The sequence below is a fragment of the Haliotis cracherodii genome, unplaced genomic scaffold (genome assembly GCF_022045235.1).
Source record: "Haliotis cracherodii isolate W230 unplaced genomic scaffold, xgHalCrac1.p SCAF_29, whole genome shotgun sequence".
Taxonomy (NCBI): Eukaryota; Metazoa; Mollusca; class Gastropoda; order Lepetellida; family Haliotidae; genus Haliotis; species Haliotis cracherodii.
The window spans coordinates 3,159,167-3,172,045 of NW_027266285.1; the positions used below are offsets into that span (position 1 = coordinate 3,159,167).

The 12,879-nt window shown below is 41.1% G+C and overlaps 2 protein-coding genes across 5 annotated transcripts in view; both read right to left on the reverse strand.

Annotated features, from left to right (window-relative positions):
* Positions 1 to 659: 659 nt before the first annotated feature.
* On the reverse strand, positions 660 to 2,117 carry LOC139473432 (uncharacterized). The gene has a single exon (XM_071256003.1). It carries the CDS (start codon positions 2,115 to 2,117, stop codon positions 660 to 662), a length of 1,458 nt encoding a protein of 485 aa, XP_071112104.1.
* Positions 2,118 to 8,043: 5,926 nt separating this feature from the next.
* Positions 8,044 to 12,879, reverse strand: part of LOC139473473 (protein arginine N-methyltransferase 2-like) — a 29,870-nt gene continuing 25,034 nt past the window's right edge. For all 4 annotated transcript variants that reach the window (XM_071256070.1, XM_071256069.1, XM_071256067.1 and 1 more), the window contains one exon: positions 8,044 to 11,412. In XM_071256070.1, the coding sequence (XP_071112171.1) occupies positions 11,374 to 11,412 (39 nt within the window). In that variant the 3' untranslated portion in view covers positions 8,044 to 11,373. The remainder of the gene's footprint in view (positions 11,413 to 12,879) is intronic.

Sequence of the window (12,879 nt, forward strand, 5' to 3'; positions counted from 1 at the left end):
TTTACGCCGCTTTTAGCAATATTCCAGCAATATCACGGCGGGGGACACCAGAAATGGGCTTCATACATTGTTCCGATGTCGATAATCGAACCCGGGTCTTCGGTGCGACGAGCGAACCGCTCCTAGATTAGTGTAGAATAAACAGTGACATATATATACTTGTCACTTATATATACTTGTCACTTGTCACGATAATAAATGTAATTTTTCAGGACACAATGTTGTTAAATGAAACTCTTATGTAATGAGTGAGTAGGTGAGTGAGTATGGTTTTACGCCGCTTTTGGCAATATTTCACATGAGGGTAAGGGAATAGAACGCTAAAAAAGAGGTGACAAGCGCGAATATCAGGACTATATGAAGGTGTGTAAATTGTCACGGTTTATATTTGTTTTAATTGTATTAATGAAATGTTGTCTTTCTAAACCTCCAGCTAACAACATTGGCTCCAAATGAATTCTAGGGGCATCGAACACAAAATATAACTCACATCTGAAAAAGAAACACCGAATGTTTTCCTATTTAATGAAGCCGCAAATCATCATTATTATAATGTTATATCAAATCACTGAAAAAGCATTTAACGGATTATCGAAACATTAAATGGATAATGAACGAAATACGAGTAGTTCTCCATGTCAAATGTCGGCATTACTATGTCAAGGAACCAGACAAATAAGAAAACCCCTGATGGCCTTCATGGATATTGAATGTAGACGATATGCTACAGTGTTATATGTCACATCAACAGCGCCTACAGAAGCAGAGTTTACAGATGTACCACTGTAGCTGCTGTAGTAGATGGTGCCCCTGTACAGTCTCGTGTTCCAGGGGATAACGTCCAGGGTGGCCACAACCGTACTCATATTGCTGGACACTGTCATCTTCATCAGTTTCCTCTCAGTGTTATAATACAACACGCCGGCTATCTGATCCATGACAACAGCATACATGTTGCTTCCTGTGGCTAATGTTGCCAGACCTTGACCATCATATGTCACGATGAACATTGTTTTTCCGTTACACGCATATATCTTCTTCCGTTTTATGTCCAGTGTAATTCCACTTGGCCAAGTCCCGTATTTGTTTAAATCGATGATGGCACTGTAGTCTCTTCCCTGGGTAGACATGCGGCTGATTGTGTATTTAGGCCTGAATGTAGTCATAAACACAATGTCCCGTTCTTCATCCACTGCCATGCCATATGTCTCTACGCCTTCTCTGAGCACCGTCACGTGACTTGTATCCAGGGTAGATGATACAATAATAGCAGGACCATAAAACCCAATTAGAACTTTCTTTGTCCTTCCTACATAGGCAACAGCTTCAATGTGTTCCTTGTTGTGAAACTGATAGGCATTAACAGAGTTCCTATCGAGGTTGAGCTGACGGAACTGGTGCTGGGTGCCTGACCAGCGTGGAGCAATCAGGATCCGACTTTTCCTCTCCTCCGGCTTCGGTGTCATCATTGACGTTGTCGGTAGAGGTCCCCTGGGGGAAGACTGGAAATATTCTCTTCCTGTGGTAGAGGTTGGAACAGCAAGAGCTGTTTTCAGTCGTGATACTTCGGACTGACATGTCTTATTCAATTCTACAAACCGCTCATTTTCGGCCTTGAGATCGGCAGCGTAAACACCACATTTCTGGAGTTCTTTTTCCAGTCTTAAGTCATTCGAGTTATCTTGATTCCAAACTCCCAACTTCATTAGTACAGAATCGTGAAATACACCTGTCTCGTCCTGCAAATCTTGAAGTGATCTTGAGACATGATGCAGCTGTCTCTTCGTCTGATGGTAGCCCTGTTTCAGATGCCGCAACTCAGAGACAAACTGACTCCTCACCATGTCTTGAAGTGAGTCTTCTTGAAGAATCTCAGACATGACTTCTCTCACTTGATCCCGTATGCTATCCTTCAACTCTGCTCTCAGTGATATCTTTGCACTATCTACGATATTTACCACCTTTGCTTCCACGTGGATCATGTTCACCTTGCTAGCCATCAGCTCCTTCTCAAAGCGGTCCATTCTGTGTACGACAGACACAATATCTTCACTACAAGTGTACACATCGAATAAGGAAGCTGTAACCAACAACTGGAAAGCTCGATTCAACTCCATCGCTTCAGCGTAGTTGCATACCCAACAGGATGAATGTGTATGTTGTGGTGCGGTGTTCTCCTCGGTATAAGGCGTTGCACACTGCTACAGGTTGTCAGGTTCAAGTATTTGTGCACACTGTTTCGTCGTAACCTGATCCGTGAAGCGTGTATGCACATGAAAATATATATTTGGGGTAGACTGTGTTTATGATGAGTGTTTGTGTGTGTGACAGTTTATCCTCAGGTTATTTTGCTTGGTATTGTTTAAATAACATGTCAAGCATACATCAATTTTCAGATTACACTAAACCTCGTTTAGACGACATACAATGTAATAATGAAGCAGCAGCTATCAGCAGTTCACGGGTCTCGTACGACGCGACAACATAGATGTCAGTTTGTACCGTGTCAAACACAATGCTTAATGGCTCTACCATGCAACTCAATATTGCGAAGGGGGCACGAGATGCCCAGTCGTCTAAGGCGCCGCGATTCGCCGTGCAGAATTGCGTCCGTTGGGCACGCCAGAAACCAATGATTGTAGGTTCGAATCGAAGTGGTAAACGTCTGAGACCTGCATCACTTCGGGCTTTCCTCCCACATTAAGCTGACACTCCGCGATATAACTGGAATACTGTTAAAAACGGCGTTAAACCCAACTCACTCACTCACGAAACAACAGAGCGATAATTGGAAGCGCCCTTTCGGAGCGACAGTTTTATAACAATGCCGGTATGCAATTCAAAGTGCAACTTTGAGGGATAGCAAAATGATAAATTTCTCAGGCACATTTTTCTCGGGATAATATATCTTTTTGCATCGAAAACAAAAGAGATATATATTTGTTCCCACCAAGAAGACCAAAGAACATAACTGGCACACACTGAACTCGCCTCTTTCATACAATGCCAGCTGGGTCAAGTGTGTCAGCTTATTGATGACAGATATGCTTCACATGACACGGGAAAGTTGAAAAATATTTTTATAGGCAAAAGAAGTGACATCCGGTTGCCGGTGAAAAAATCCCTTCTATCAACCGTTGGTGAAGACATTGCTGCGATTTAATGATGTGTGATTCATAGAAATATAAATGTTAATACGTATGTTTTATCATATTTTTAAACGCTTTTTAGGTGTATTTTCAATCACGTGATATCACGATATGCGACATAGCGTTTGGGTCTTAGCTGATGGAGCTCTATCTCCGACCCGTCGTGCCATTGCTGTATAGCGTCGTTCTGCAGAACTATCGCATCACAATGTGCCTGTATTTCAGTTATATCGCAGTGCGTCAGCTCTATGTGAGAGGAAAACCCATGGTGACACAGTTCCTAGACTCAACTCGCCTTAGACGTAAATAAATAGGCTGTAGTTTAGTCCACGCATCAACCACAGGAAACCTATTTTCAAGTAAAACCATGACATAAGTTTCACATATCATTTGCTTTATTTCACGACATTGTTCCGTGGACTGTAGCAGGGGATCTAAGCCTTATGGACTCTGCCATAGTGTACTAGTTGCAGCACCTTGACGGATAAGTATTCAAGGGCCTTGCTGTTCGATTCCTGCCACTTGTGATACCCAGTGGCGTGTATAAACAATTATCAACATACCACAACATTAAATTTGGCTCGTTCGCCTCTACTCATGTTGTATTACACAGGGACAGTGTTGGCCTGAGCACGTGATACAAATGGCAAATTGACTTACTCTGGACCGAAGCACTGGTGTTTGATGCGAAAATATTTTGTTTCACTGAGATGCTATGCCAATCTCAAAATGACCGCGTGAGAGCCATTGGTATGCTCCAGTCGGGACGTCGCAGCGTGAAGTTGCTAGGCCCATTTGGACGTTATGGCAGCGATGGCAGCAAACAAACACTGTCGGAGACCGACCAAGGAGCGGCAGGCCCCCCGTTACGAACATGCGCCAAGATCGTTGGATTCGAACCACCCATCTGCGAAATCGGTCCCAATACACTGCCATGTAGGCCGGATTGTTCAACAAGCACTTGGACAGAACGACGTGAATGTGATCCCATGGCCTGCTCGCTCTCCAGATCTGTCTCATTAAATGTGTAAACTTGTTTTACTGGTCCATAGTGTGTTTGAAAAAATGAATTCTTTCAGATGTGTGCGTCTACTCTGATCAGGTTCTTGTTTAATATCGTGTCACAGGAACTTTTGTTGCTGAGTATATTTGGTTTCTGTGACCATTAGTCATTGCCAGGATCCGCTGGTCGTGCATTGACAAGCAACTAAACAGAGTCTAAACACCCTTTTCAGTCGGTGGGTTGAGAGTCGGTGAGTACAATGTGTATAACATATCCATTGTGTCCCTCCGTCATATGGAAGGAATATTATCAACAGCAGCGTAAACCGATCCTCACAAAATACCCTTGAGGACAAAGTCAACCAAATCCATACATACCTGAAGGTCTTGTGCTACATAAAAAGGTGTCAAGAGCTCCACCTCTGGCTAGACCTACTCCTGTGACAGACCGTCTACCGCCCACAGAAATACATTATTTATTATTTTGATGTTGTTTCTCGCGCCTAACCAGATTGACAGGACGCTGGAGTCCGGCTTGGTTAGATGGAGCATGTGTCCCAGTGGTCATGCAGTTTATAGGCCATCTTTGCAGCCACATCTGTTCACAAATATACAGGAACGTGTATACATCCGACAGACTTGCCCGACAGTTACCGACTTCAAAATTTTCGTTTTCGGTAGCACGCAGAGACTATGACATCAGACAGATGTAAACAGTTCATCTCAAGAAAAAGTAATGGCGTCGGTTGCTCAGCTTCACGTTGACAGATGCAGTTCCAAATGCATTGTTAAAATGGAAATGCCATTATAAATAGAACTGTTAGGCATTTATCTTACTGCGCCAAAATGAAATACAATTTCGGCTCCACCGTCTGTTGCCCAATTTCATTCTAGGTCTTTATTTTGTTGTGTTTGTTTGTTAGTTGTTTAACGCCACACTCAGCTATATGACGGCGGACTGTAAATAATCGAATCTGGACCAGACAATCCTGTGATTAAATATCATGAGGATTCTGATGGGTCAGTCAGAGGCTATTAAAATCACACTAAACTCCCTCTGATTGAAACTGCTGGTTTGACGGCCGCATCACCGCGGAAGCTAATATTCATAGAATAGTACTTTTTTTCAGTCATTGCGTATTTAAATAATTATACCTACAATTATAGGTAACAAAATGCAAAGATACGGTTACTACAAAGTTCAAAGGATGTTTGGCAATATATTTCCTGTGGAAAACACGACAGAAGTCAAAGAGAATGTATTTTGTGTTTGGGGGACAACAGAGAGCTTGGAATTTGGCGCTTTTCTATATATACACACGACTGTGACGTCATATCTTTTGCGTCACAATGACCGATATGACGTTATAATGGTGACGTTCGGTGTAGAACGAAAGCCTTGCAAAGCTTGCTTAGGTTTCCTTAGAGGTGCCCACCTCATGTTAGCTTTCCAAGTTGCCGTGCTTACATGCTGTCACATGTTCGAGTGAAGTATTACGGCGTAAACAAACTGCCTGAGCGTATTCAGCGCCATAGACGGTTGTCGGTGAATCCGTAATTCACATCGACAACCCACTCGAAACACTGGACTCAACCCATGCCGCTTCACTCAATATATTTGCTAACACCAAAGAGTTCGTGTTTTATTTAGTCATGGTAGAATGGAGATAAACATACGGTGTTTTTAATGCTTCGCGTTAGGTTCCAACTTCAATTTAGCGCTTCAGTCTAGGTAACCTAGCTCTACATTGAAAACACAGCTAGTATGTTTATCTCCTAAATGACATTCCAATGTTAATAGTTATTGTGGAAGGTGGAATGACGGAGTTCTTCATTTAACGTTCACCATATGTTATAATCGTTTCGATAATGAGAATGCGTGTAATTTAGTTTTCGCACATCTGTCCGCGGGGTTAGGTCCACAATAAATCCCCACTGCACTTGCTCCATCGGGTGGCATGGGGTACTGGTACTGGCGCGATGTATTTGGCATTGCATGTATTTGACATTGACGCGCACTGGCACACAGAGATACAAACGTGGTAAAGGACTGACAGCAAAACGAACTGTTGCATGTGGCTGTAATACTTGTTGTGTAACGCCGCAATATTTCAGCTATATAACGGCGGTCTGACTAGTTACAATCCAGTGATTGATATCATGAGCAACGTCCCAAACGATCGTGGTACGACGACACGCAATCAACCAAGTCACCGAGCTTGACCAACCGAACCATCACTGGGACGTATTCTTACCCGGATTCGCGTGACAAGGGGACGTTATGTATTAGGTTCATATGCCATTACTTCGGAAATTGGGGGCAATTGCATATTAACTTTGTAACATCCTAAGTGCCTTCACTTCCAATGTGTAAACATTTACTGTTTCGTTTGAAATATCCGAAACTAATTTTCCATCAGCGGGTTTGGCACCGTTTAAGTCACGAGCGGTTAGTAAGCGACCTGTAACTTATCAAGTCTGAAGTACACAAACCAGTGGTTGTTAGCATGAGCGATGGAGTCGGGACACGCTGAACCACACCAGGGCCCACTCCCAATCACAAGTTCAATCAACTCTTACCAAGCGCAGGGGCTACTTTCTCCCCGCGCATCCCCGTGGGGCCTCATTTTAGTTTCGCTCCCCCAAGAAGCCATTGTAGCTTGAAGACCCCAATTAACTCAACTCTATTACGAATACTGTGTAAGGAAATCTTTCATTGCGCAAATAATCCCAACGGGGATACATTTTCAGTGTATCAGTACTCAATTAACCGTAGATCTATACTAAAAACGCGTAGCGTAGGATCAAGTGTTTCTTTTGAACAGAGAAATGATGAGGTGACTGAGATCGTTCGAGTCAGTCTGTGCGCTGCGCTCATTATAATACGACATTGAATAACACATAACTGCCGGTCCTACGGGACTCAGGGATACGTTTGTGATGCGAGCAGTTCAAAACTATTCTGGTGAGGAAGCGACTACTGCAATTTCCGAAGACATATAATAGATTTTCGAAACGTCGATACGGCATGGCATCGTATCCTTTTTTGGTTTCACGTCATTGTGTTCAATTTCAATACCTCATATTCAGAAGGGGGTGGGAGATCCACCACGTGATGGCACAAATCTATCACTAGATTCAAGGGCTACGCCAAAGTTAAGGTCACAAACAGGACACACTATTAACGACAAAATTCCTGTATTTCAACACAAACTCGCTGTACGATATAACCATGTTCAAATGGTTGTCAATTCTGCAGATGCTTGTTCTATACACACATTGTAAGCGCCATACATCAAAAGGTTTCAGAGCAGATTTCGAAAATATGAAGCTATTTTGGGGTATTTGAAGTGAAAAGCTCATGGAAGAGAGTTGTTTTATTTGGGTGGTGTTAGCATTAGTCCAGCTATATCCTGTCGGTGGGACACCAGCAATGTGTTTCATACATTACAGGAATACACGCTTGTCCGTTTTCCTATCTTACCGGGAATGAAAAATGTCAACGATGCGGGCCTCACCCTGTGACTGCGTTATCCTAGGTCAAGGTCCTGGGTGTGAACAGCGAACGCTTTAACCACAAGGCTACCCCCATTTCCCCAAGCAAGGTCAAAAAGGAAAATGCGCAGACAACTGAACATCTGATCATATACGTACCACATGCTTTTTTTCAAAATGACTACATCAGAAAAAATCGAAATCCATTCACAATACGAGAAGCAGTAAGACAAGACAGTGTGTGTCAGTAGAAATGTTGAAACTACCACCAACAGAACTCTCCTCAACTTATTCTGCTTAGGTGCACAATGAATGGCCCCCAAAACAATGTGAACTGCATAGAGCTCACCGAAACCAGAAACAAAACACTGGTCTCAGCTAATAATGATCCAACACATGATACTAAAATAGTTTATTGCACATGAGCCAGTCATTGTTGAGTAAAATGAAGGTACATAACTCAAGTAACATAAAGGCATAAACAATATAATGAAACACCCATCTTGCTAATAGCCTTTGCATAAGTGTCCCTGTATCACTGGAATAGGGTTCATGGCCCATAGAAAGAATTATCATCTAAACCAATCAATATATTAATTATTAGAATTGCAACCCACCCACCACAGTACCAAAGACCCCGCCTCATTATATTGCCCCCAAATACCTACAGAAGAAACAAACACTGTGTTCCCTGCTTATTTCACTTGAAGAAATACACCATACATACATAGTCCAGTCAGATCTATGGATGGTTAGTGTACACAGAAACTTTGTTCAAAAATAGAAGTAAAAATAGAATGACAACCACCTCATAGATTTTTGAGTGAGTGAGTGAGTGAGTTGTGTTTAATGCTGCTTTTAACAGTATTCCAGTCATGGCATGTCAACTTAAGGGTGGAGGAAAGCCCCAAGACTTGATGCAAGTGATGTGATGTGATGTGATGAACGTCTTCGACGTTTGCCACTTCAGCGAAACACTCGTTTGGTGCTGACAAACATAGAAACATAATCAGGATTCGAACCAACAACCATAGGTTGTTTCTGGTGTGCATATATTTCTTATTCCATTATTGCTAGTGCAGATATAGATGGATAAATAACACAATATAGTGTCAAAGACAATTAACAAGGCAATACTGGTAAGAAAAACTGTCAATGATGTTAATAAGCTGAGGCAATGCCATTTAGATGCATGCATTTTAGTTCATGTCTTGTAGCTTGTCATGTGTTATCCAGCTAGCCACTGTGATGGCAAAACACTGAATAATAGTCAATACTGTCAATCAATATCAAAATAGTATTTTAATATAAAGTACAAAGAATAGACAAGATAGAATAGGGACTTGTCAGTTCCTTGTTGATAAAGGTTTGTTAAAAATACCAATATTACTGCAGTGAGTGAGGGAGTGAGTTTTGTCTTTAGACACTTTTAGCAATATTCCAGCAATATCAAGGCGGAGGACACCAGAAATGGGCTTCACACATTGTACCCTTAACACATGCTGAACATGAACAAAAAGAACATACCTTTCAAAACTATTTGACAAGAAACAGCGTAATCACTATCCCCCGCCATAGGGCACATTAGAATTTTGTCTGTTCTTATAGTAGTGAATATAAATTATTAAAAAAAGTCCTATAAAGCTTCAAAAAGAGATAGCCCTGTTGACCGCTTTTTGTCATCAGAAAAATTGATTAAATGTTGAAAAATAACTTAGATACTTAGAGAAGTTAACTCCAGCAGTTTCTGATTAAACTTGTTCCGATTGCACATACTATGCAGCAAGAAAATTAACATGGATCAAAGGTCATAACTCTGTAAACAAATAATTACGGGAAAATGTTATAACTCATATGAGATCGTGGCCAGTAACCATGGTAACATCAGTGCCTAAATTTTCCTTTCTCTAACTTGAATAGCTTCTGTGAAAACTTGTCCCCATTGCACACAGTATGAACTTAATTTGAAAGTACGGAGCAAGGGCCATAACTCTCTAAAAAAATTAATGAGGGGACAATTCTTTTAACTCAGTCTTAAAAGTATCTCTTAGATAAACTTGCAACGTTTCATTCATGTAACGTCAGTAGTTTCTGAGAAAACTTGTCCCCATTGCAGACACTATGCACTGAGTTGAAAAGTATGGAGCAAGGGCAATAACTCTGTAAAACAATACTTGACGGGACCTTCGTGGTGGGGGATGATAATATCATTGCATTTGACAAAATAAACATGCCAAGATGAGCACTTTGAGAGCCTGGATATTTACACTGACCCTCATTCCGTGTCATGCATATGCAACAGTGTTATTGTGTCATGCACCTAGGGCAGTGTTATCATTGTATCATGCATGTGGAGCAGTGTTATAATTGTGTTATGCATGTGGAACAGTGTAACACTGTGTTGTGCACCTGCAGCAGTGTTATCATTGTGTCATGTATGTGGTACAGTGTTATCAGTGTGTCATGCATGGGGAACAGTGTTATCATTGTGTCATGCATGTGGAACAGTGTTATCATTGTGTCATGCATGTGGGACAGTGGAACATTGTGTCATGCGTGTGGAACAGTGGACAATTGTGCCATGCATGTGGAACAGTGTTATTGTGTTATGCATGTGGAACAGTGTTATCATTGTCTCATGCATGTGGAACAGTGGAACAGTGGAACATTGTGTCATGCATGTGAAACAGTCTAACATTGTGTCATGAATGTGGAACAGTGTTATCATTGTGTCATGCATATGAAACAGTGTTATCATTGTGTCGTGCATGTGGAGCAGTGTTATCATTGTGTCATGCATGTGAAACAGTGTTATCATTGTGTCATGCATATGAAACAGTGTTATCATTGTGTCGTGCATGTGGAGCAGTGTTATCATTGTGTTATGCATGTGGAACATTGTGTCATGCATGTGGAACAGTGTTATCATTGTGTCATGCATGTGGAACAGTGGAACATTGTGTCATGTATGTGGAACAGTATTATTGTGTTATGCATGTGGAACAGTGTTATCATTGTGTCATGCATGTGAAACAGTGTGTCATGCATGTAGAAGGGGAACATTGTGTCATGCATGTGGAACAGTGTTATCATTGTGTCGTGCATGTGGAACAGTGTTATTGTGTCATGCACGGGGAACAGTGGAACATTGTGTCATGCATGTGGAACAGTGTAACATTGTTTCGTGCATGGGGAACAGTGTAACATTGTGTCATGCATGTGGAACAGAGTAACATTGTTTCGTGCATGGGGAACAGTGTAACATTGTTTCGTGCATGGGGAACAGTGTAACATTTTGTCATGCATGTGGAACAGAGTAACATTGTGTCATGCATGTGGAACAGTGTAACATTGTTTCGTGCATGGGGAACAGTGTAACATTGTGTCATGCATGGGGAACAGAGGAACATTGTGTCATGCATGTGGAACAGTGTAAACATCAGGTCAACATGTAGAACAGTTAACATCAGGTCAACATGTAGAACAGTTAACATCATCTACATTGAAGATGCTGTAATGTTCTGCCATCCTCTAAAATACTTGTGGTCAGAAACAACAATAAACACAGACTATCAGTAATGCCAACTGAGATCTGGCAGCAATAACACTTCTGTCTCTCCAGCCAGAGTAATATACCAGGACCCCATGTGCAGTTCAAATTAAACCTTCAGCTAAATTGATGAAATGTTGAGCAATGTCAGGAGGGTTATCCTAGTGATCGTCTTACTCATCTCCACACCAGGAACTCTTTATCATAGGATTCAGTCTGAAATGGAAAATAAGTAAGTTACTCAATGAATGAAATGTAAATTGTTAAACAGATGACTGATGTGTTTGTGTATGTTTTTTGTTGAACTATATGACAGTGGCCCACAATAATCAAGTTTTGTCCAGAAAATCCAGTGATTGATATTGTGAGCAATGATCCACACCATCAGGGTATGAAGACACGCTATCAAACAAGTCACTGAGTCTAAAAACATGATCTATTTGGTCACCTCTTATGACCAGTATTCTAAACCAGAAACCATGCCAGGCCAGTCTTCATAATAAGCACTCGTCCTTAGGCCATGGCAGGTAGATTTCATGTCTGGCCCCTGGTTAAACAGTCGTATGGGTCTTTATGACCTGCAATAAATATACAGGTGTATTTGTCACAATAAGCTGCAGTTTTGTAAATGAAGACCTAAAGAGTTTAGTCAGGGCCTGCAGCTTCTGAAGTCTTTGAGTCCTGATGTTTTTTATTCTAAACGCTGGCCGGGACAGTTGACAGATGGTCATGACATACACATGCTGACATGTGCAGGTTATCAAGCACTTGGTGGCGTGGCACAGCCTCGATAAGTTACATTCACAAACCATGCATTCAGTTAAGCATTTATTGATGTTGTCAGGTGTCGTGGCACAGCCTCGATTAGTTACATTCACAAACCATGCATTCAGTTCAGTGTTTATTGATGTTGTCAGGTGTCATGGCATAGCCTCGATTAGTTACATTCACAAACCATGCATTCAGTTCAGCATTTATTGATGTTGTCAGGTGTCATATGAACAACAGTCATATTTCATGGTTTATTAAGGAGATAAACCTACTGTGTTTTGAAACTTGTTGTAGTCCCACTGTTGAGTCGATACCTCTTATTTTAATTTGGAACCAAGTGCTTTAGCGTGAAGTTTCAAATGTATAAATAAGAGGAGGGACTGCATCAAATTTCAAAACACAGTAGGTTTATTTCAATTCTACCATGACAGCAACAACACTTTCAAAACGGAGCTCTCTTGCAACGATTAACAACAAAGGTACAAAGGTCAGCAGCTATCTTAGAACATTCCAAAAAGTGGTCACAGGTAGTTAATATTTAACAAATATTACCAAAGTTCCAGATTAAAAACACCAGTCTTGAGTAGTTCAAAATAACAGGCCTCAAAGTTTAAATTTTTACCAAGTAGTCATATGGCTACAAGTATTTTTTTCTAGATAGCCAGTGGTAAAATCAAGAAGTCAAGCCAGTATTGTAGGTAGCCAAAAGCATTTGAAATTATCTTTATCAAATAACTATTATAATATGTACAAGTTACAGCACTAGTCTTGAAATTGTATCTTAATGGAAACTCTAATTGAATTTTGTTACTTGTGACTTGAACAATGATGCAATTTATGTTACTAGATAATACAGGTATACCCTCGCTTAGCCAATGAGCATTGCCAACTGAAATAAAGTACTAATTACAT

Excerpts from the sequence above, each read along its gene's own strand:
- LOC139473432 (XM_071256003.1), bottom strand. The coding sequence starts at position 2,117 with ATGGAGTTGAATCGAGCTTTCCAGTTGTTGGTTACAGCTTCCTTATTC.